The sequence below is a fragment of the Melanotaenia boesemani genome, chromosome 2 (genome assembly GCF_017639745.1).
Source record: "Melanotaenia boesemani isolate fMelBoe1 chromosome 2, fMelBoe1.pri, whole genome shotgun sequence".
Classification (NCBI taxonomy): domain Eukaryota; kingdom Metazoa; phylum Chordata; class Actinopteri; order Atheriniformes; family Melanotaeniidae; genus Melanotaenia; species Melanotaenia boesemani.
In genome coordinates this window covers 20301279-20326910 of record NC_055683.1, presented here as the reverse complement: position 1 = coordinate 20326910, position 25632 = coordinate 20301279, and the positions used below count along the sequence as shown (strand labels likewise).

The 25632-nt window shown below is 40.0% G+C and overlaps 1 protein-coding gene across 1 annotated transcript; it reads right to left on the bottom strand.

Moving 5' to 3' along the window:
- On the bottom strand, window positions 1–25004 carry slc9a3r1b (SLC9A3 regulator 1b). Its single transcript, XM_041968706.1, has 6 exons — window positions 24087–25004; window positions 8655–8825; window positions 6918–7071; window positions 4843–4886; window positions 1872–1991; window positions 1–1782 (listed from the first exon to the last, which is right to left on the bottom strand). The coding sequence occupies exons 1-6, from the start codon at window positions 24681–24683 to the stop codon at window positions 1645–1647; spliced, it is 1224 nt and encodes a 407-aa protein (XP_041824640.1). The 5' UTR covers window positions 24684–25004; the 3' UTR covers window positions 1–1644.
- Window positions 25005–25632: the final 628 nt, after the last annotated feature.

Sequence of the window (25632 nt, the reverse complement as noted above, 5' to 3'; positions counted from 1 at the left end):
AACATTGGAAAATATTTTATTCATTTGAGATGAAAAGATAATGTTGTGCTGACTGATGCATTACAGAATTAAAATAGCTCATTGCTTACACAAACAAAAACTTCAAATCACACTCGGTTTTAAAATCACTTTTCTTTTCTCAATACTACTTTAATGTAAAAAAAAATCTATTCCATGTGATGAATTTAAACAATACATAATTACTGTTTGTAAGACATCAATAGAAATGCAAAAATCTCACATATCTTCTTTTCTATTGGAGCAATAAAAAATTGAATTTATTAAAACTGACTGAACTGAGCAGCAAGTCACAATGATGGCTAACAGGAGCAAAGTAAGTTAATCATGACACAATATCGTTCACATGAATGGCATCAGTGGAATTTGAGTCAAAAGTTTAAAAATGAACATGATACATGATTTATATATACAAATAGTATACAAGAATGCACTTTAAAATAGAGTATTTCCAGTTTAAAGCCAGTGATTACTGCCCAAAATAGATTTATGTGAGAAAATATTTTAAGAAAACATAACAATTTTTTGTTATAATGTCTCTTTTGGACTATATATTTGAAAATATGATAATTAAGGTTAATGAAAGAATGTAATGGAAAACAAAAAGACATTTTAGTGAATTCAACTCAGTCTTCTGTCAAATGTCTGATCCCAAAAATCTGTAAATAAGGGGTAAAAGGACTGATTGTCAGGCTATTGTTTGTGTGGTTTATCTGACAGAAAACAACTTGAGTATTTTACATGTTTGTGGGTCAAAGTTCTGCTGACACCTTCATGTTTCCACAGGCAACACCCAGGGTCACACAAACACACACAGTAAAAATAAAACAATGGCCACTTTAACAAATGAATATGCACAATTTCAGTATAATCAACTTCTCTTTCATTGGCATTTGCATCTTTGTGGTTAGTAGAATATTATATATGATGGAATATAATATCATATGGGTTAATAACAGGAATAATACTATATTTTATACAACAGCTTTAACTTCATCTGGGGCCTATTCCAGAAAGGAGGTTCAACTAACACAGAGTCTAAAACGAAAGTCTGGGTTAACTTAATCTAAGCTAAGAAACTCTGAGTTTTCAGGTTCAACTCTGAGTATCTTTACCCAGAGTCAGGAACCACAATAAAAAGCCAGCATCCTGGATTCACCATGGACTAAAAGTTAGTTATATTACCCAATGGGCGCGAGACGTTCTTATTGAAGCATATATGAAAAGGTATCTGTCTATCTAAATAGACTAATGAAACAGAGATTTCTACCCATCACACATCACTGGGAAAATGAGTTTAGAGTTTAGAGTTGTGAAAAATCTCCTCTCTCTGCATAAATCGTTATGTATTAATTCATCTTTGAAATCTCTGGAATCGTGTTGGTACTGACAACCCTGGTCCAACAGTGTGCTTCAGGTGGGAGGAGGCAGGTAGAAACTCAGGGTTTTATTATGTGAACCTGCCAGGTTGGAGGTTCACTTCATGGTAACTTACCTCGCTTTCTGGAACAGGCCTCTGGTGTAATAATAATAATAATTTGAAAAAAAAAAAAAACAATAAAAACAAAACACCTCTTTGTGTGTGTGTGTGTGTGTGTGTGTGTGTTTTAGGTGAGGTGAGTTGTCCTATAGATTGCTGAAAAGTTCATTTTTCTTGGTCCAGTCCATGGGTGGAGCTCTTTTGTTGCAGCGTTTCTGGTGTGCCAGCTCTTTGACCTGCTGCAGGCTGAGATTGAGAGCTGGGATGGCATCGGTGATCATACCCTGAAAAGGAAACAGCAGAAACTTAATATATTTAAACATGAACATGTTGCTTTTTGTTAAGATGAGATTGTCCCTCTTCTGCGATGTACCTCAGGTGGAGTGTTTGCGGTTGGGGTTGTGAGTGAGGTGTTTGATGATGCGTTGGATGGCGAAGGACTGACTGACAGCTTTGAGTCTCTCTCTGTCTCTCTGGCCACTCTGCCATTCACCTGTGAACACAAACATTCTTCGTTTTCACTCCATGACAACAAACTAGTAGATTTGCTGAATTAAATGAAATATCAGTTTTTATTCCAGCCTCCATGTAGTATCAGACTTCACCACTTGGGGGCAGTATTGGACTTTAGGTTTTTTGTTTCTATTGGGGACAAACAGACTTCTTTTACACCTGCTTTTACAATATTTTAAAGAAAATACTGGGAAGCATAGATTTTTCTGGTAAAATCGGAAACTGTTGGTAGGTTTTTAACTATATTTTTCATTTATTTTCTTTATGTTAAAATATTTGTAGATGTAGTGACCCAAGAAGTATTTAATAGAAATGTGGGAGTTCCTTGCAATAAATCAGAAAAAACCCACAAATGAATAAGAATATTACTTTATCATAGCAGGTTTTTTTTAAAGGAAACTTCTGAAACTGGAGCAACTGCTGTTTTCCTCCCTGTACCTGCAGTACTTCAGTCCATATCAGTGTCTACATTTCTAGTTGAATCATAAGCCTGTAAAATCTGTCTGTTGTTCAAATGTTTTTGTTTTTCCACCCGACAAAAGACTTTTCCCTGACCTCCCTCTCCATCCCCTCCCTCTCAGCTCTTCAGCGCCTGTTACACAACAATACGTGGAACAAGTAACTCCACTGCTGCACATACAGATCCTGAGCAACAGGAAGTGCTGATCAGACACTCTGCATATCTGGCCTAAAGCCCAAGTCAAAGCTACCAGCATTAATAAAGTATTTTCTTATGTGTTCTGGGCTCTTTCTCAAAATCATCTATTTAAGACAACATACACAAAGTTTGTGCTTTTGTTAACATTGAATGTCAAAGGAAACTTAACTCGTATTATTTTCAATATTAAAGTAAAAAAAAAGTATTAGAAGTACGGCTATAAAATGTCAATACTTTGAGATTCTTGCCAATAAGCACTTGTACTCCATTCTTAAAATGGACTGGGTTTAAACTTAAACTAAAAATGAAAAGATAATTTACAAATAAACAGGTACTGATTAATGTTTCATGGAGATTAATTTAGAAAATAATGTTCTACACTGAACTGAGAACAATGCATTGGCTTTTACAAAAAGTTAATAAATTATGGAATTATATCATCTTCCAAATTATATATATATATATATATACACTACCGTTTGGGGTCACTTTGCCATGGGATTCAATAGGGAAGTGACCCCAAACTTTTGAAGGGTAGTGTATATATATAGGACAAACATAAACATTAACACTTTCCTATTAACAAAATGCTTCATTTTGACAGATTTGTGGATTCATACAAAGTTCAATGAATATAACAATATCCACCCATCCATTATCTGTACCGCTTTGTCCATTAAGGGTTGCGAGGAAGCTGGAGCCTAACCCAGCATCTTAGCAGGAGAGAGGCGGGTACGCCCTGGAAAGGTCACCAGTCCATCGCAGGGCCAACACAAAGAGACAAGCAACCATTCAAGCTCACACTCAATCCTGGGGAGGATGGCAATGGCAGCTCATATTTTCAAAGCAAAATGGTGACAAACTGAATTAAATGGTTACTAGAAAACGACAAGGATACTACATTACCTCTAAAAAAAAAAAAAAAAAAAAAAAAAGGCGAAGACGTTATTGGATAAAGAAACAGTGACTCAGCTGGTAATTATCCTCTTGGTTTTATGGATCTTCAGTGCAAATATAAACTAAATCCAGTTAAAATGAGTGATTGGTGAAGCATAGAAAGAAAAGCATTCAGCATAGTGTTCAGAAAGACTAAATTTACTAATTAAAACGCTTTCAAATTTAACAAGGTCCCATGAGCCTCATAAAATCTTCACATTAATTATTTTCATTGCAATGAGATAAAGTGTGTAGGAAGGTTGAACTGGCATGGAATTACACTAATTATAGCTCCAGAAACAACAGATTAGCCTATGTTGGAACAGGTTAGCTTCTCTTTGTCAGCTTTTTATTCTCTTCTCACAGTAGCATCGTAATGCATTTAGGAGTGAGTCAGTGTTTACTGCAGTGGACAGCAGTATGACCACTCTCCCTGTGGAGAATCGGGTTGGGATTGTAGTAAGGTTGGGCTAAGCTGGTCCCCTGTCACAATTCCTCCTGCATTCTCCACACCGAGAGCACTCTGACACTACTATCCTACTCATAAGAATTTCACACAATCTACAAAAATGTATAAATACTGGATTATACACCTGATAGACAGTTTCCTAATATATCAAAGTATTAAATCTTGTCCTCCAAGTCTCCACTATACTACTATTAACTGGTATTAATATGCCAAATGACCCATTTAAGTCTGAAAATATGTTTATTTGTCTCCCTTTTTAAATAAAATTGTACAGTTTTAAATGTTTTTCTTATTATATTACTTTTTATATTTTCTCAGTAGAACATTTTCCATGTTAATGTAGAAGTGGCTGGGTGGAGTTTTTGTTCACAGCACCACACAATGGACACCAGAAAGGTTAGACAATAACAGGAAGGTGCATTCAGCAGACGTGTCTGATTAATAACTCACTGCACAAGGGTCTCAACTCTCTGATGTAGCAGACCACGGCTGAAAAAAATGAGAGTTGTATGTTGCTTTCGAACGCTGTTCGACCTTGGCTTGATGGGTATGCTACTCTAGGAGTATTTGAAGCAGGAGGGAGAGCTATTATTGTCTCTTTGCTGCCAGGAAGGAGAGGCTGAATCGGTGAGGAGGGAAGTGGCCTCTGTGGGGGGCTCATAATCTTCATACACGCCAAAGTTTTAATCTTACTCTGGGCTTTGCTCTAAAGCACATTTTCAATCTTAAATATCTTTCTGGGACACATATAGTGTTGGTTAGGCTTACCTTCTCTTCCATTTCTCCATTAACGACAGGCTCTGGCAGTGGACCTGTGAAGAAGAAAGTAACACAACAATCATTGACGGACTCCAAAAACAGAACAGTCTTTGTTGGGAGGTCCAGTATGTCATGTTACTGGCTATCTTTCCGTTTCTGTCTCACAGCAGCAGAGCAGAAAGCAGCACTTAGCAGAATCAAGTCTTTTTGCAACTCGCATTTCACTCCTCTAACACAATTACACATCACATGTATGAGCAGGGCATCTGTTAAGGCTCTTCTATTGTTACCCTACAGCTCCTCCTAAACTGCTCAGCTAAACTCTTACCTTTCACATTGCTTTTAGTTTTACACTGACACTACGAGATACCACAACTATCACAGACTGCATTCTGAGATGTTGTAGCTGAAGACAGACATCATCCTCTTACCCTCTGATCTTCCCCACAGCCTGAACAGTGTCTTAAGCCAGTGATAACCTATTATTTTAGATCGCAGCTGGTCCTTCAGAGTTAATCTGAGATTTGAGTCCTGATGTCTTTGCTGTGCTTTAGTGTGCGTTTGTGCCCCTGACTCTGAGAGGAGCCTCTCCAAGTCCTCACATAGCTCCAGCTCCAGGACTGAGAGGCCACTTAGAGTGGGCACCTTGGAAACCAAACAAAGGTGCTGGCCAGCGAGGCTGTTCGGTGAGATGCAGCAGTGTGTGTCGATGTACGGAGGGAGTGTAGGCAGGTGCCCTCTGAGTGGGCAGCATGTGAAGTGCAGGCAGTTACCTGGGAAACACCTCGCTGGAATCTTTTCTCTGTAGAGAGTTATTTCTAATCCTGGACTGAGTAACTCTAACCACTGAGGTGGCAAAAACTGAGTACACTTATTATTTTACGCTTTTATTCCACCACATTTCAACACTTCAACTTACTGATCAAGTCATACCCTGCAGAAGAAATGTGGAAGAAATCTTATTTTACACATGATATTAATCTGAGTATCTTTGAAATTTGGATATTTGGGCGATGGAAAAGTAAACACAGCTTTTTCACTACTGTCCAACATTTTATAGACAAAAATCACCAGTGTGACGACTTTCCTTATTTTAACTTCAGCATCTCTGCTTGGATGCAGAGTATACCTTCCCTCCTTTGTATCCTGGTTGTTGCCATGCCAACAGCTGGCATGTTTATGAGTGGTTTCTTGTGGCAGAGTGACACTCAAACACTCCACCAAACTCTGCAGACATCCCACCCACCTGAGAACCAGCTGCTGCTCAAATGCTGGAACCAGATCATTTACTGTACTAGAGCTCCCCCTAGGGGTTTTCGTAGCAATGCTGGGACCAGGACTAAATGCCAGAATAAGCCCAAAACTCCAGCCTTCTGCTGAATTAAGAAGCCAAATAGATTATCCTTTTAATATAATGTATAACAGTATGGTGGGTTCATTCGTTTTGAGGGGGAAAAAAGCAAAAATGATACAAAAACACTGAAACAAGGATCCCTCTGGCCTTCGCCAGGACATTCCTTCATGTTCATTTGACCACTTATCTCTGCTGATGAAGACCATCAGATGTGGACCTTACCTGAATTATGCTTTTGAAACTTTAAAATAATTGGTTTCTATATAAATTAGGATATCAGGTTGCAGGGTAAGCCTAAATTTTTAGCTTGACAGCTCCACATCTAAGCTTTCAAACCTTACAAATAACCATCAGACTCGTCTCATCTAATGTATTCATGTCTAAAAGATTAACTTTCCCTGCAGGGATCAGCATTAGGTGGGGGGGCAGGAAGTGGCTCTGTGTCTCTGTCTGTGATCCTTGGCAGTGAATGAAAGCAGTAGAGACAGGGAAGGGGAAAAAGACAAATAGAGGAGGCGAGAGAAATGCACAGAGAAGAAACTGTGACAGATGTTTAATCTGCTGCAGTTTACTCGAAACGAGAAGACAAAAGAGGACGTGTGGAGTCTTTAATGTGCCCATGAATTCAGCTGTTGACTGACAATAAACCTGAAGTGAAACAATACAAGCCAATTTCAGCTGACGGGAAGTTTTCATGGACTCAAAGCGGTGGAAAAATCATTCCTCTTACCAGTTAGGTGCTCAGAGGTGGGGGTCACCCTGCACCTCTTGAAGAAGGCGTCTGTGTCGGGGTCCACCACCAGCAGCCGGGTCTCACCACCGCCGGCTTTAATGACAGCAACCACCTCTGAATGTGTCTTTCCCTCCACTGGGACATTGTTTACCTAGGGAGGAGAAAAGGGTTTCAAATCTTTTTGACCTTGCACTGGAAAGTACTGCATCTTAAACAAACTGTCTGTTATATATATGTTTTTCTCTGGGCTGTGCATCTCTGTTCCCACACAGAAGTGAGCAAACTCTTTTATCACCATCAGGATTTTCTTTCTCAACATTATCACTGTGTTTGCCAGAGGCTCACAGGGCAGGAAATCCTGTGTGTCTGCACACAAATGCACATTCCTCAAACAATTTCTGCCTTTTTCCTCAACTATCATCCCTCATTTTGATAGCTAACTTGGTTCAGCACTGGTGTGACACGGTGACAGCTGAACTTTGACTATCTGGTTGTGCCATGTCAGGTGGCTGCCTTGAGACCAGCTGAGTCCTCTGGTATAAAATCTCCATGGGAAAGCATGTGAGAAATGTCTGGAAGGGTGTGTGTTTGTGTGTGCATGTGTTTAGGTCATAGGGTGGACCTGCATGTCTAAGCCAGTCCTACAGAGGAAGCTGGACAATAGCTGCTTGGCCAGTAACAGGAGTAACAATGGCTGTCTGCTTCTTACAAAGCCCCCACTCCTCGGTGGGTGGCGTGGCTGTCTGAGGCCCTCTCAGGGACTGGAAACCTCTTTCTTGACTTCATTACACACTCTTTAGTCATTTTTAATTACTCCATTACCTTTATTTTACTCAATTTCTTGCGTTCAGTGGAACAGTGTGGGTAGCTTACATCAGGTGACAAGACCAAATGAGTCAGAAATGTTTACTCTGAGTTCGTGGCTTTTTTTCTGTTTCCTGTTTTCAACATGCTCTCTGTCCACATCGAATGTTACAATTATATACTGTACAAAAATACATCTTTCTCTGCAGACCACTATGTACTTATTAGAGCAGTTAAGCTGTCTCATTATTTCAGAATGAGATTACACCTGGGGGCTTCAAGACCCCACACAGTCCTTGTTATTTCACATCATATTAACACACTGTTGACCACTGCTTTAATACCCATAAGTACCCAGAAGACTTAATAAAACACAATTAGAGATAAGTCTTGCCCCATTTGATGCATGACATTTTTTTAAGTCGCCATCTGAAAAAAAGAGAAAATTAAGTAATAAAATTTAATTTACCACCTGACCTGATATTTAGCTTTAAAATAGCAACACATAGGACTAATGCAGCAAATGGTGCAGTTTTAATATCAGTTCATGACCTTTGCATTATAGCCTTGAAATTAATAATTTATCACACTTTATATCTGCAACATGAGCCACTGGTTTACAGGAATGGTTTAAAGAAGAGAGAATGTTAAAGGCTAAACCACACTTTAAATGAGGCCTGATCACACACCACCGTATTATTTTCTTTTTCAATGTAAGGTAAATAAATAAAATAATCAATAAATAAATAATTATCTCTACAGGCATTGTAGCGGGGAAATATGGCAGACTTATCAGTTATACTTTGTTTCTCCTGAATATTTCAGTACTTTATAGAATCCTATAAACAACATATTGTTAATGATCCACCATGCTGAATTACCGCCCAGCATGGTGTAACAGCACTACAGCCTTGATCTTTTTTAAAGTACCTGTACTATCCTGTCCTTGGGTTGCAGGCCTGCCCTCTCAGCTGGAGAGTCTTCATCCACAGCTCTGATGTACTGGCCTGGCCGCGCACGCTCGCTGTGCAGGTTGAAGCCATATCCGTTAGAGCCTCGCTGGATCACGCAGAGACGTGGCCGCAGTTCAGTGCACACCTCCTGGAAAAGGACACGGAGGAGAAAACGGATATGTTAGTAACCTGTATGTGACATGCCTGAGGTTAGTTAAATGTCAACTTGTTTAAAACAAACAAAAATACCTCCACCATAGGTGTCTGCTCAGGAAGAACAAGAGGAACAAAAATTACGGAAAGCTCCTGTGAGTCGTTTACCATGAATATAAAGCCGAGATTGAACATGCAAGTGTCCGCTGCATGCTGATGTGTTGTGCACTGTGTTTATAACAATCACTGTAAACTGTAGCTGTTAGTTGAGTCCACGTGACTCCAACTTCTCGCCAGGAAGGAAAGGGGTCTTGGAGGCATGTGACTGGAAGTCTATTGGGTAGGTTTGTGGAGTATTTTCAGAGGAGTAGGTGGGGGGGCTTTGAGGAAAGGACCGGTTCCGGTGTGAGGCGCAGCCCAGCTCGGCTCCAAGCCGAAGGACAATGGAAGCTGGGCGTTGACCTCTGACTGCCTCCCTTCACTTTGTCCCATCCAGTCCTGGTCTGGGATGGCAGGAAGAGTAAGAGCTATATTGTCATCCAGGAAAAACTCCAGCCTGATCCCAGAGCCTCCCTTCCGTTGTATGGATGAGGCCATTTCTTTATTTAGCAAAAGGAGGGGCTTTAATGGTTTGTCATCAAAGAAATGAGTATGGGGGCTACATGAGAGAGCTTCAGAGCACCCGTCAGGATAATCTTTGTCATTGTGACCAAATCTGACCTGAAGCTACATCCACATCAGAGCAGTTATGTGCTCCCACTCCCCTAAGTCAACTCAACATCCAAACACAATGATGCACCTCCAGAAATAAGTTAGTGGGAATGACTCACTTTCCACAGAAAATACCAGCAGCAGCTTCACTGATCAAAAGTTGTTAATAATGATAAAAGAACAGCTGACCTTAAAATAACCGAGGCAGTCTGACTCAACATTTTCTCTCATAACACAGCTCGACAGTAGCCATGAGTGATTGTCACTTCACTGTGTTATGTAAGCCCACTGTTCAGAGCTAACACCCATCCCACATCCAGATACAGTGAACTGCTCTTTTCCTGTGAGGATCTGCCTGAAGTAAAAAAAAAATTCCTTTGGTTTAATATCCAGGTTTGACAAATGGAAATATTAGTAGGATGATAAATTATCAATATTTTAGAAAATCACATGACTATGCAAATAACATGCAAATGGTTGGGAAATATTTAGTCTATAAACTGGTAGCTACAAAACCCGGAACTTTATTTTTCATAGAAGTCAAATGCATTTACAAATAAACCTGCCACCATGACACTTGTGTTTAATAAATACAGAAGTCTTTGACCTCTTTAGGATTCTGGCAGCCTTTTAACGGAAACTTGCCAACTTGCAGATCCTGTAAGCTGAAAGCTTGAACTTACTTGTTCAATCACTATGTTGGTTATTAAATTTCATTATCTTAAATTAATTTAGTGTGAGTCATTTGCTCATTTTCAAATATTTTTAAGATATTTTCTGGATGGAAGTAGCTGTGCAACATCAAACACAAAACAATAGCTGTTTGGTAAAATGTTGACTAAAATGTTGATGCTAGCTTTGGTATTTCAGATATTTTAACCTGAGATAAGTTTCCAAAAGTATGTTTGGATTTACTCCTGTCAAACTAAACTGGGTAAAATCTCATCTTATATGCTTCTGAAAAGAAGAAGGCAATAACAGCTTGTATGTTGTTAAGCACAACAAACTGCCTGCTATTTTAAATTTCAACAAATAATTAATAAAAATATTGATTCTTCCACAAGCCATATGCATATAAAGATAGAAATGCTTAATTTTACCATAAACAATGCTAAAAAAACACAATAAGTTAAACAATATCTTTCATATCAAGCTTAAAATGGTAATTGCATCCTTCAGTTAGTTGACGTCATACCAAAAACACAAGAAACTGAAAACACAGTGGTCACAGTGGTTTATGTGTGGTGAGGAGTAGACTCAATATATATATTTTCCCTCTCTCTTTTCCCTTTTTCAGTTTTTATAGTCAGTAAACATGCCATATGCACAGTGACACAGACGCAGACAGGTTGTAGCAGCATCTTATGCCTGGAGGTTTTACTACAGTTAGCAAAGAAGGCTAACAGCTAGCAATACCTGTAAAAGTGAAAAGGAGAATTAACTGTTTTGGAAATGCGGAAAATGAAAAGTACAAACAGATCTCATGAAATCTAATGACAAATTGAATATCCTTTTGTTTGTCAACAAAAACGTCTTTCAAAAGTTTTAGGACTTATTATCTGGTGCAAAACAGGAAAATTCTCCATTTTCTTTTCTTTAGAATTTTGAACAATAAACTCAGTTTAGAAATTTGGAGCACTTTATATATCTTTTTTATTTCCAGTGACAGAGAAGGGAGGCTCTGTAAACTGTTGATGTTTTAACTAATAGGAAAAAAACTATAATGACAACAATTAGATGGTACTAAACACTGCTGTAGCTGTGATGCTAACAATGCAAACGCACTTCTGTAGTTTGTTCTCATTTGTGATGCAAACTGAACATCTTTGTCTATCTCAAGAACCTGTTGAGTGGTGGGAGTGTATACTGAATAAATTACCTGGTGATTGCACAAGAATGCTTGATTTTTATAGCTGACACATTAATTCTCCACTAAAACTCAATACTATACCAAAATGAAACCTTCCTTTATGAACCCTTTCAATTTTAAAGATTGAAAGGATTCAAACAGAAGGACAATTTTGATTAGACTTCGATGTTAGTTTACTTAGGATTAGTGCTCAAACATTTCTTAAAATAAATCTTTTGTCATGTGAAAGTCTGCAATTAGCTACAAGAGGACTTTAAACAGTTCTGTCTTTAAAGCAGTAAAGCACGACCTTCTTGAAGGCTGGTGCTCAGCATGATAGAAGCACCACCTATAAGAATGATTCAGAATCACCAGATGTTTAGTTTTAAAACCACAAAAGCAGACTGAGTAATACTAAAAGCCACACAGAGCCACTGCAGTCTTGGCACTGGACCTCCTGGCACTCATCAGACACATGGCTGATATTAGGCGTCCTCGTGCAGGGAGACAGTGAATGAGAGGCCCTGCCTGGGACAACAGAGGAGGGTTTGTGTCAAAGAGGAGTGGAGGGTCGAAGAATCTCCATGCGGGTCTGAAATCTTTGGAATTTGCTGAACACACAAGCCAGGAGGGCAACCCACTACTTGCCAAATGTGTATGATTTTATCTTTGCTCGCACAACAAAGTAAATGAATGAAAGTATAATTTATTGTGGTGCTTCAGAAGATATCTGATGATCAAAGTGAAACTGAGCGTGCTGGACAGAACACTCACGGGATGTTCTGAAAACTACCCTGATACCACACCCTGTCTTCATAGCTGGTTTCCTGACTAAAACAGAGATATAGTGAGCTGTCTTATCTGTGCAATGATACACACTGAACATGTAAACTGAACTAAACATTAGTTTCAAACCATCTCAGTCTTGGCTTTAGGCTCGCTTGGTATATAAACATTTAATGCTTCTCAGACCCTGAAACATTGAGATTACATGATATGTGAAAGGAAAACAGATTGAATCATCTACTTATTCAGTTCCTCAGATTGTGTTTGATTGCTGTAAGCCTACAGGGCTGTGAAAACCCTGAATTTCTTTCTGTAGTGATGATACAACACCACTCATCGCACCCCTCCAAAGCTCCTCATCTTTGATGAAATGTAAAAATAAGCTCCTCTTTGTGCCAGCATGTCATTCAAACACACTTAGACCACCATTATTAATCATTTTGCCACCCTCCCTTTTAAGATTCAAAGTCACATACAGCAAAATGTGTTAAATCTTCCTCTTGGCCTTCCCAGAAAGATACATATTTTTTTTTAAGATGAACACACTTTCACCGTGACACAAACTTTCCCTTTGAGGAGGGAAGTGAAGCACAGGAACTGTTGACACATCTTCCCTCAATATGCTTCCTCTGTGTTGGTTCAAGTTCCTAACATGAAAGAAAAATCTAAATCACAAAGAAGTAAATGCATAAAACAACACACCTTGTGCACTGTAGTGAGAAAGGAGGCTTTGGTATATGTCACCCTATCGGTTTTCTAATGGGATTGGCGACCTTTCCAGGGTGTAACATGCTTCTCGTCTGATAGCAGATGGGATAAGACCTCCCAGCAACCCTGCATTAAAATAAGTGGGTATAGCCAGTGGGTGATGACTAGATTAATCCGAGCATGCTTTATCAAAGCAGGGTGAAGTAGAAGCAAGATAAGAAAATCAAAGTTGAAACAGATTTAAACAAGGTTTAAATTTATAAAACGATGGAGCTGAAAAATCCTATGTAAAGAATGACAGATGCATCATGATTTATATTTCCAAAAGGATTACTTACACTAACTCAGGTGGGTACAATGTTTAGTAACACTAGGCAATTCACACAAAGTAAAACTATTATTGTCATATCAGTTGCAGGATTGCATAATATCTGTTTTCAATGATAGAAAATGCTATTATATTCTTTACTCTAATGTCCACTGCTGTTACCCGGCCTTTAACATAGACACAGCTTCTTCCAGGAAACTATTGTATGAGAGTAGATTCTATTACCAATACAGAGAATACCCACCACTCAAATAAATGCATAAATGCAACAATCTGGCACCACTTTATTCCTTATGTATATCTGAGGTAACACACAAACACAAAAAGTTACTACAGAGTTTCAACATGGTCTCTCTTGTTGTGTTCTTTAGATGGATAGTTTGCAGTTCCCCACCCTGTGTAAGACCTGTTTCTGGGCTTCCTCAGGAAGCTTTGATAACCAGAAGATAAGACAGAGGCAAAGTTCAATTTACAGGCCTCCGACCAAACAGCAGTGCATATAATAAAAATGGGGTATGCTGCTGAGAAAATACCTTGTAATTCTAGTCTAATAAAAACTCCAGATGTAGTTTTTTTTTAACCACACAAGGTATTTTCTATATGTTTACATAAAACTGAACCTAATTATGTGATGAGGGCTGACTATGCAAACTGCAAATTTTCATTTTTTTTTCCATTTCATTTACAGTTTCAAGTAACAACAGAAGAAGAGGCCATATTTGGTGCTAGCGTTAGCTGAAAAACAAAATATGGGCTAGCACAGAAAAGAGTAGAATTTAATTAGGAAAAAAAGAAAAGAGAACAAAAAATAAACAAAACAGGAATTACAACAATGACAGAAGCTCCTGTCAAGCAGCTATTTCATGAAAGCCAACATGCTAGCTGCTGTAGGGCACTTTGATATAAATGCTAATAGCATGCTAACTATGGGAGTGTCATGAGATGTCTATGTATGTACCAAGCTTGTGTTGGCACACAGTAACCTTCAATAAATCTGAGGGACAGAGGAATAACCATAATGCTAACAATTAAACATTGTAATTTGAGCATTTAATATTAATCATGACCAATAAGTTTGGGATGTAGTGCTAATATTACAGTATTACAGTGTTACTGTAATATTAATGTAATATTGCGTAGTATTACTTCATAAACCAAAGACAAATTGAAATGTTCACCATGTTATTGAGACTGGAGTTAAGGTCGTCAGTTAGTCAGCTTATGGGAGTTTAAGGGAAATCAACTGGAGAGATATTTCACTCCCCATTTTGAACGGAAAAAAATTAAACAATTTTTAGTTTAGATATGCCAACAGGCAAGTGACAAGCTAGATTGACTAATTTGAATCTTAATGATATAACAACCACTATAACCATCCATCATGTTTATCTCCCTCTGACTGAGCCAGCAGAGACTTGCATCTGCCAGCTTGTCCTGCTGATACTGTTCATAGGAAAGCTGGAGCTGCTAGCTATTCAGTCTCTGGCATGGAAGGAACAGTGTGTGTGAATGTGTGTGTGATGCCAGAGGCTGCAGCTTTGTCATTCAGTCTTCCAATTCAGATTTTTCCAGACACTTGGCCAGTGGTTTGATGTGTAACTATAGGCCATAATAAAGGAAAGCACACATAAAGGACACACTTTACTGCAGGCTTTTTACATTCCTGCACAGTTCCAGGTTCTTGACAGAGCCAAGAAATATCAGCATGTGACTGTGACAAGGAAAAAATTATAATCAAAATGTGTCATTCTAAAATCTCCTACAACATCACATTGATCCACTTCATCCTTTATTCAGACAGCTGCTTTTGACGGCTGATGACAGAACTAACAAGTTCTGCGAATCATCAGCTGCAACCTGCCATACTCAGCTGAGCTCTGAACACAAATATGTCATCTAAAGCCGTCTCTCTTTCATCTCCCTCTATCACTCTCTCCTGCTGCTGCTGCTTACTTCATACCCCCCCCATGTCATTTTAATTTAAGAAGGCAACACTCCCATGTGTTTGGCCTCTTTGATCATTAAAAAACAGCCACTAAATTGACACACTGCCAGGCTTTGTGGTTATTCAGTGACATGGCAAACCGTTGGCCTCCTGCTCCTCGTGACTGTCACATGCAGTTTTTGACGAAGGCTAACAACGCCAAGGTCAGACTCAATAAATGTTTAATGCAAACCTGGTCCTTTTAAACCACAGCACAAGTTTGGTGCTCTTGATTGTATGGCGTGCACCACTCTCTCAGGCAGGATGGGGGTGTTGGGTTTCAAGTAGGACCACTGAACCATCTGCAAGGCAAGCAGACCGGGGAACAAAGCACCCTACTGTCCCCCCTTCCATTTTAGGATGGGACAAACTAGCTCCACAAAAGACACCAAAGAAAGGTTCTGCTGTGGGGTCCCATTACAAAACACTCTTTCGGGGGAAGGCCTGAAAATAGAAAAGTATTGTCAGTCATCACAGCGGGGGTACTGCCACTGATAAGCCTAAATGAAGTGGTCTTGATAACCAAAAAGGCAGAGCCATCACTTTAGGATCTGTAAAAACAGACCTAAAAGACTCAACTTTTGCTCAATGTTCATTTTTGAGCTCATGATTGCATAAGATCAGCCTACTGCTGTCTGGCAGTTTCTTCTTTTCATTAGCCAAAAAGTCAACAAGTTTTATCTCCTCAGTCAATCTTCCTGTCCTTGACCCTCCACCTCTGAATGCATCAATACTGAATGAATTTAACCAAACACAAGCTCCTCTTGCACTTTCAAAAAAGAAACCACTGGGTGTTACTTATGAGCACAAGAAGCAACATGGTCATGCTCTGCATTGTGTTTGTTCTCAAGACTCTAACAACTTTAAAATCACAATCCGTGGATGCTACGTGATTCAATAAGTCATCCGAGGCCAAGTATTTGGCTGCTTTCTGGCATTAGTTGGCTTTTTCTGAATCAATCAAGCAATCCTTTTATTTGGGCTGAGAAAAGCCACATTAAGCTCCATGGTTATCCTGATTTGAGCAACATTTTCCAGTTTTAGCTCCCAGATTAAGTCAAGTAAGTCCTTCTAGCCTAAGAGACTTAACAAACCATACCTAAACATTGTATTGATGGAGTAAAATATAATGTTTTCACTGCTACCATGTCAATCTTCAGCTGTTCCAGCAGAGTGAGCAAGATTTAACCTGGTTAAAATTCCAGTGTCATGAGCTGTGGGTAAAATATGTCCTCGGCTTAATTGCAGCAACATGAGAAATGCAAAGGAGCTCAGATTTATCTAAAAGCAAACACAATCTTATGTAACAGCAGTTACATTCTGGGGATTACTTCGTTGGTGGCGTAAGCGTTCGTATCAATGAGCCACTGACATTAAAGTCATGTTAAGGGCAAAAGAAATTGTAGACTTTTAAAGGACTAAGGACAAACTTAAACACCTCTCTCATGGCATTTACTGGGTTTCAAGCTCTCACTTTGGTGTGAAAGTAAATTTAAACCTTATTCACATGACTTCCAGCTAACCATAGGAGCTCGCCTTGAAGCTGTGACTGAGTTGATTGTGTTGCTCAGAAAAATATGCAGTAGAGACGTAGATGTGAAAATTTGCAGCATATTCAAAGTTGGTCTTTTCCCTATAACTTAAGTTTTCCTAATTAATTTCAATTGGAAGGCTTGTTCTGTCTCAGCTATAAGTTATTGTATGTCCATGGTGGGAAGGGAGCTGGATAGCAGGAGTGGGTGAGTCTATTTCAGGGCAAGCAAAGAGTCATATCCCACCCCCAACCCCCGACAGGGTGCGGCAGCAGAGCTCCGACTCATTGTCCAGCTGGGGTGGTGAACCTTTGAGAGAATGAAGTGGGGACATGTAATGTGGCATTGTGGAGCCTTCGTCCAGTATCCCGTGGGACCCAATCACAAGCAATCCCATACACCCACGCGGTAAAAGGTTCAGGTTCCACCCCTGACCTGAGCCACAGAAACCACGTCTGAAGGGACAGTGGCTCTGTTGTTTGGACTGTTGTCGCAAGGGTTTCAGTAGGGGGGAGAACGGCGTAAACTGCTGCGACGACATATCATGATACATTCTAGCCATCGATAATTTATTGCAACCCTGATCAATACAACAGAGTATTGTTCTCAGCCAATATAACTAGATTAATCTTTTATACCAGATGTTTAAACTGGTGCATTTTGCAGCTGTTTGACTGTTTGACATTTAAACAAAAGGTTCATGAAAACATGTCCTGGTGCAAAGAAAGTTAATGCCAAATCATCCCACAGGCCTAAGGGTTAAAAAACACCTACTACAACAGCGTTCCTGGTTGAAGGACAACCTCCGCCCTTAGTTACATACCCTGCCCTCATTTCTTCCTCTTTTCATTTCCTGTCATTGCTCTGCTGTTTTCTGCCTAAATAATAATAGTGATAATGTTTTGTTTTAATCCTAAGAGTTTCTAAAAAATCCTAATACTACATGAAGCTTTGGTCATGTCAGTACTTTCTTTTTTGTTGCTCTTTTCAGCATTTAGGTCAGTTTTTTTGTGTTTTTATGCTTTTTCAGCTTATTTCTTAACCAAATATTGCAAAAAAACTATACACGACTCTTACAAAACACTGGCCATACCCTTGTATGTTATGCAATAATATTATATGAGTTTACCTACAATTCCCACTCATAAGACCCACATCAGCTGCTCTAATTAAAAAAAGCAGGACAAAAAGAAGTGTGTGTGTGTGTGTGTAAAAGTGCCCAAATGCTGATTTCTAGTGACAGTTAATAGAAAACAGAATCAGCATATTCTACTTCCTGTAGTTTATTACACTAGTGACATAAATAAAACATGCAAAAGGATGTGTGCTGCATTTACAAATACACAAATATTTTAGTTTAAGCAAATTACAATCCTGATCAACTGAGTGACAAGAGACTCACAATTTTACGCACATGCACATCTGAGCAAATACAAAGACAACCCACAAGTAAATGTGCATGCATGGATGTAAAAAAAAACAAAAACACCCACACTAAACAAATATTAACAAATATTAAAGTAATGCTTATCCAAGTGGATGACATATGTCTAGTTACAGTGCACAGCCAGTCAGAATGAATCATGGCGTACATCTGCTCCTGTCAGACAAACATAATGGCATGTACTTCATTATCAAAACCAGGCATGAATAATACCTGGCTTTGTCACAGTGGCTTCAACAGCCAACCATCAGCTGGTCATAGTGTTTACTTTGAACCACAACTGAAAGTGTATTACAGCACGCTATTTAACCAACTGTCCAATGCCACCTGTATTGCTTTAAATGCTGTTATATTAAGTTGATTCTACATCAGAGAAGCCTTAGTTTCCTATCCTGCTATAAAATGCTATGTCTGTCCTTGCCAGTCGGGTCAGAAAGGGATCAAGATGAAGGAGGTGGGAGAATCCTCCATCAACAACAATGACAGGAAACCAGCACTAACGTCGTGAGGTCTTACCATCCTGGTTCAAATAGTTGCTATAGGTGTGGCCTTTTCTTGCTGTAATGCAAATAATCATTGCAAGCTGACGTCTGTTCTATTAACAGAGTCTTATCCATCAGTAAATGCTTAAGGAATTACATCAGATGTCAGTATCTTGGAGCAATGACCCCTTCAAAAAAGATATTTTGGTGTACGAAATGTCATAATGAGTTACAAAAAACAAATTTCTGAAATATTACAAAACCTTTAGCTACAGAAAACAAAACAGTTTAAACTTAACAGTTTAAACACATGCTCAACTTGACCAGCCCACACGATACACAATACAACACTTTGAATGCAATCATTGGAGGCCATACACTCTATAAATATAGATCAAGTCCTCCCACACAACAGCTTGGGGAGGATTTGTTTAGTGGAAACACTGCCCAGCTTTCTATGAAAGGCGAGTGTAAAAAGCTGAACATTTGTGGGGATACAGTGCAAGGTTTCCAGCTCTTTAATAAGCAGCTTTTATGGGAATGTGCAGATTACAGGAGAGAAGTGACAAACACCGAGCACTTTGACGTAAATTCTGCTTCATGGCTCGCTTGAGACGTCTGCAGTGTGTGTGGTTTCTATCTACTGTAGGGTCAAATGTAGGCTGCAGATGAGCTTATACTCATCTAGATCTCATCTCGACACAGCCAATTTCATCGAACATGCACACACTTCCTCTCCTGTAATTAGTGTTTAAAGACAGGCCAACGATAAAGAAGAAGAATTCAGAAAGCTTCTTATAATCTTACTGCATTCAATCAAAATAGGATTTTGGACAAACAAATCCCTCATAAATTATATCTTAACTACAACTTAACACAGTTGGATTGGTGTGTTTTTGTCTGATGGCTGTGGTAATGCACACAGCATGTCTACTGCAGGACTTGGACAAAAAAACCTATAAAGGAAATTTCAGATGATTTAAGATTTGCTGACAAAATCACAACAGTCTTGTTCTACATGTGTAAATATAAACACAATGCAAGGATTTAATTAGGTTGTATTCACACCTAATAAACCAATGGACTCTATTCGACTGGGGACTCTGGTTGTGGGTTGCAGCATTCAGCTGATCTGATCCGTACTAGACTTAGTCAAACAAACCAAACCTTTTGAATAATGTAATAATCTCCTCACCTGAGGTGGCGCTATATCAAGAAATACTGAAGGAGAAGACAGGACAAAGAAAGAACAAGAAAACTCGCTCAAGTATTAACGCAGGACAACTTCCAATCCCGCCACACAAGATGTAGTCTGCTTCCTACATTTGGTTAACTTGTAGTAAACCAAGATGTTTTTAGGTGAACCAGAGTTTGCTTCTTTGATCCACATCAGAATTTGGTTGTGCTTTCACGCCTCCACATACAAAACAGACTTTCTTAGCAAACACACTAGGATTCAGAAGAGCTGGTGTAAATGGACCCAATACCATACCAACTTTAATTTTAAAAGCACTTAAAAAAACATCTAAAAACAAATTGCTGCACATAACAAAACACTAAAAATGATGAGAAACAACAAAAACAAAACAGATAAAAACATCAGACATATGTATAAACATGACATAAGAAAGGATTTAAGAACTTAAATCCTTCATTCAACTGGTTGACAGCAGTGAAGGAGCCACATACAGTGCATCCGGAAAGTATTCACAGCTCTTCCCTTTTTCCACATTTTGTTATGTTACAGCCTTATTCCAAAATGGGAAAAAAAATAATTTTTGTCCTCAAAATTCTACACACAATACCCTGGGGCTGTGAATACTTATGTACATGTGATTTCTTAGTGTTTTATTTTTAATAAATTTGCAAAAATGAAAAAAACAAAAAAACTTTTTCACATTGTTATCATGGGGTATTGTGTTTAGAATTTTGAGGACAAAAATGAACTTATTCCATTTTGGAATAAGGCTATAACATAACAAAATGTGGAAAAAGTGAAGCGCTGTGAATACTTTCCAGATACACTGTATGCAGTTTATAAGTATGTTGTTGTGTGCACACTCGATTGGCACTTGGATAGTGGGTGTGTCACTTTGGGTGTGTATTCCATGATTACAAGTAGTTGCACTCACCTGTGTGCATCACTTTAAAGATGCAGGGGTGGGCGGAGTTTGGGAGTGAAATTCTTTGTTGACTGTAAGTCATGCATCATGTCCTCTTAGTATCTTTTTCTATTTTCTATGGATCATGCCATGACATGGAAAATAAACAAACGTGGGATGAAGAAGTTGCATCCTAACGCCATCAGTTATCTCCCATGTGTGAAGGACGCTGGGTTGGACAGCTACCCACAAACATACACAAAGACTACAGTCCTTCAACAATCCTAGAAGTATAAAAGTTGAAACTGAGTAATGTCAATGGTTATCTAAAAGACTTTAAAAGAAAACCTGGATCACGGTCATCACCTTTTCTTTTAGCAACAAGAACTGAGAGCAAAGGAGCTTCTGTTGCTCTGCTTTATTTACAGAATGTGATTTGGCACTGCTTTGCTGAAATAAGCCAGGCTTTCCCTGAAAAGACACAGACATAACCTGGAAGGCACAAAACGCTCCTCTAAATCATTCAAGATGTGCAGGTTACCCATGCAGTATCCACTAGTACCTGCTTTTTAACTGTATGCTGATAAGAAGCTAAATGCTCATTCTGTTCTTCAGCCTGGAGGTCAAACAGTCCGTGACTCCACAAAGAATTTGACATTTGGATTAATGAGATCTCAAGACAGTTTTCCATTTCCCCTTAGTCCATCTTAAACAAGCTCATACCAAAGAAATGAAGGAATGATACCTCCTCCTTACTCCCGAAATGAAGTCATGTTGTCAGTTCACCTAATTACTTAAGAAATTTTCTACCAAATGTTGGTTTTAGGCATGGTTCAATATTTCCTGGTTCTTGTTGCTACTTTTTGAAATCACAATCAAAACAACCTTAAAAAAAACCTCAGTTAATACAGTTAACATGTTGCTTTCGATCTGTTTCTATCAAGTGGAGGGTTTAAATAAATTGCAAATCAGAGAATTCTACATTTGATTTGAAAATAAGTTTGTTATGACAGACAGAGCACATCCTTGGTACGCTTTACTGCACAATGGTAAAGTAAAATATTTTACAGCCTGGTAAACAAAACAACGACCTTTGGAACTGTTGATGTGTTTTAGTGTGTTTTGCTCCACAGTGACAACAGCAGCTTTTTATTCGTCTCCCGGCGCGTGTGGAATATTTTGACCTTAATCCATTTTTTCACACCTCCTTTGCGCTTTCTCACCTTCGCCTACCTTCATCCTCACACATTTGAGCACTCCACACAGATCGCAAAAGCACACACACGCCATCAGTGTAACCATGGAAACCATGAGCGGGGCTCCTCAGCTTCCAGAAAAGGCATAGCCATTTTACCCTCGTTTGTGTCTCTTTAAAGGTGAAAACAGACAAGAGGAGCGCAGACTTCAGTGCGACTGCTAAACTAGAGCTTTGTGTGTGTGTGTCTTTCAAGGCTGTATTTGCGTATGCTTGGTTTTTGGTTTTTATGTGTGTATGTCATTGGCTGGACGAAAGACCTCGGGCACAGGAATGCTGGACAGGATGTAGGAAGAACATTCCAGAAACAAGTGAGTCAACGTAAAAAAAAAGGAAGAAGAAGGAACAAAAAACACCCTGAGGTGCCTCTGACTGCTACACAGATAAAGTTAAAGTCATCCCTTGAGTCCAATTTACACTCCTGTGTGCTCTACTGTGTCTGCCATCCCTAAGTCACATCTTCAGCTTGGGAATTGTTATGTGCCTTCATATAAAAGAAAAAATTCCCAACTGGGATCCCGGTTCAGGAAGATATGCAGCAGGAAAACTGAATTAAAAAACCCCAAGCTGTTAAAATGACTTGTTTAAATGCCACTGCTAGTTTCAACTCCACTTCTCTCTGGCTTGCATGCCAACATGAACTGAGCTGCCACAGCCCCACTGGCCATCTGTGGAGAATATCGAGATTAAACACTGGAACAATTGCTGTATATTCCTAGGACAAACAACATAACCAAGCAGTGCTCGAACGCTGCAAACAACCAAGCGTGGGCTGTTGCTATTTTCAAGAGAGAAGCAAAAAAATGTCATAAATACCAGAAATATGATTCCACACTGACTCGCTTGCACTGAAAATAACAAAGCTGTTATTATATCGGTGTTATGAAAAAAAAACTGATGTAAGGAAGTGGTGTTGCTTCTACTTTTGGAGTCATTTAATCAGGATAAATGATTGCTTTGAGCCCTCAAATGTCAGGGTTTTCTGGGTCTTTGAGTTTTGAACTTGTAGGATGGGTGCTGCTCATAAAACAGAACATTTTAAACATGACTTCTCAAAATCATTTTGACCTAGTGGATCCTGTCAGCTTTAGGGAATCAATACAAATGTACACTAAGGGGCCCAAAGTGACATCATATAGAACAGAAGTAGCTCAAGCAGGTTCCTCTGCCTCTTTGTGGTTGCTTTTGGCTGCACGTAGTACGACCCTTTCTCCAGTCATGCACAGAGGATGAACGTTGGACACAGACAGAAACAGCCTGGAGGGTAAACATGTAGAACACAGCAGAGAGGGGGCACAGATGTTCCAGACTGGAGGGACTCTCCACTCCTTGAGTGCTTGAGTGAATTCTCAGCCACATGCATTAAATACGAGCTGACACTAACAAGTAGCTGATGCAGAGTGAAAATGTGCCCGTAATGTTTAACAGACAAAGATGAAAGGGTGGAGATTTAGTGAGGATTTAAAAAGAGAAAGAGAGAGAGACACTAAAGTATTTCCTGCTGGTTATTGTGGAAGGTTTTGCAATGCCAGCTATTTGTTGTGGTTGTTTTCTACAGTTTTCAACACATAGGCACAGATTTTCCCACGTCCTCTATTTGTTGCTGTCATAACCATTAACTTCAACATGTCAGAAACCAGAGTGGCTTCTTAGTTTCATATATTTTCAGTTTGACAGAGGGGGTCCCTGTTTCCATGTTCCCAAAGCTGAACCAGGTTTGTCCTCTCACCCACAGCAAATGTCCAGCCAGCCAACCCTGCCCACAGGCTGGCAGCCCTGCAGGAGTCTGTGGGGGCAGCTGGCCATGTTAACCATGTTCCCGACACAGAGCACCTATTCTCTGGACAAACGCTCCCTAGAGAAACTCTTGGGGATACCTTGTTCTACATGTTTCTCTGCTACAACACTTAATTTTAAATGAGTGGGTCAGTCTGTCAGCTGGTCATCAAGCTCTAAAGAAACCAAAGAATGATGCATTCAGTGGAATCAGGTGTGCTGGAGCAGGAAAACACTGCAGAGAGTTTAAAGCTGGGTGCAGAAACTTTTCACCTGCACTTACTTTAACTCGGACTCACCTTCTCTGAGCTGATGCTCAGCTTCTTCTCGACATGTCCGTGGATTTCTCCGTTACTCTCCGGCACCGGCGTGGACTCCCTCGGTGTCTCTTCCTGCTCCTCCGCCACCACCTCCGCTTCATCCTCCACCTCCTCCCGCTTTACATCCCCGTTTTCTGTCCCGTCCACCTGCTCGTGCTCCACCACTACCATCTTCTCTGCCTCCTCCTCTGCCTCCTCCTCGTCATTAAAGGGTAACGGGAGACCCTCGGAGACGAACTCCTTCAGGCACTTCAAGTTGTGTTTCTTTAGCAGCTGCTCCGTGTCCTGGTCCACCACTATGAGCTCCAGCGAGCCTACGGTGGCTCGTATCCGGGACACGACCTGCTGGTGGCTCTCGCTCTCCACGTCCTCCCCGTTCACGAACACCAGCCGGTCCCCGGCGCGGAGCCCCGAGGACTCAGCCGGGCTGTCGGGCTCCACTAACCGAATGAACTGGCCCGTCTTGCCCTTCTCCCCGTGGAGGTGGAATCCGTAGCCGTTGTCCCCTTTCTCCAGCGTACAGAGCCGGGGGCGCAGAAACTGGCTTTTGCTCGGCATGTTAGGCTTTACTCGCATTCACACTGCTGCTCAACCTGTTGCTCGCTCACACTGGAAATGCCTATAAAACTCTGAGGATGCTGCTGAGAAGGATGCGCGCGGGCGCGCGCGCGTGTGTGAATGATTGGTAACCACTTAAAAAAGATACACACACCCAACCCCCGCCCTGTTGGGGAGATAAGTCCGTGGGGAGCAGCGCTGGTGGTTGTCCCACACTCTACTTCACTTTACACGCACGTTAATGTCTGGTTTGATCTTCACACCTTAAGTAATCCTCAGAGAGGGTGCTGGCCCGGGGAATGTAGTGAAGCTGATCAAATTCACTCAACAGTAGTTGCTTTTCAGTTGTTGCAAAAGTAGAAAAAACACTCAGGAAGAGGGAGGTGCGTTCACGGAACAACCCAGCTGGCTCCTTCATGCAAAGCAGGGACGAATGAAAGACTGACTAGAAAGTGTGCTCAGGAAAATGCATAATTAAAGTGGTTGAATTTCAGCAGTGTGTAGGCTACCTTTTATCAATACAGACTTCAACATTAAAAATAATATGCAGGTTCCCTACAGTGCGACATTTTAAAGCGGGGTTTATGCAATCTTTTGCATGCTTATGGTCCGTTTTCAGTCTTGTGGGTTGAATAAGTACTGCTTTTCATTGGAAATCGAATCATTTAGCTATCCAAATATCCCTGCTTTAGTTAAAGTGCCAAAACCATTCTACAAGAGTGGGAATTAAGATTGAGTCATAGATTAACAAAGGTAAACAAATGAAAAGGTCCACTTAGGTATGCCAGATTTATTCGTGTATGCGGAGTGGGCTAGTTTGGGTACAAAAACTGCACATTTTAGCCACAACTGGACCCGGCTTGGAGCATGTTGACCTGGATTTAAGTAAGAAAAAGACCAAGTTCAGGGTTCAGTTGTGTTTCTTTTGCCCACCTGATTTGAGGTTATCATGGGAACAAACTATTTA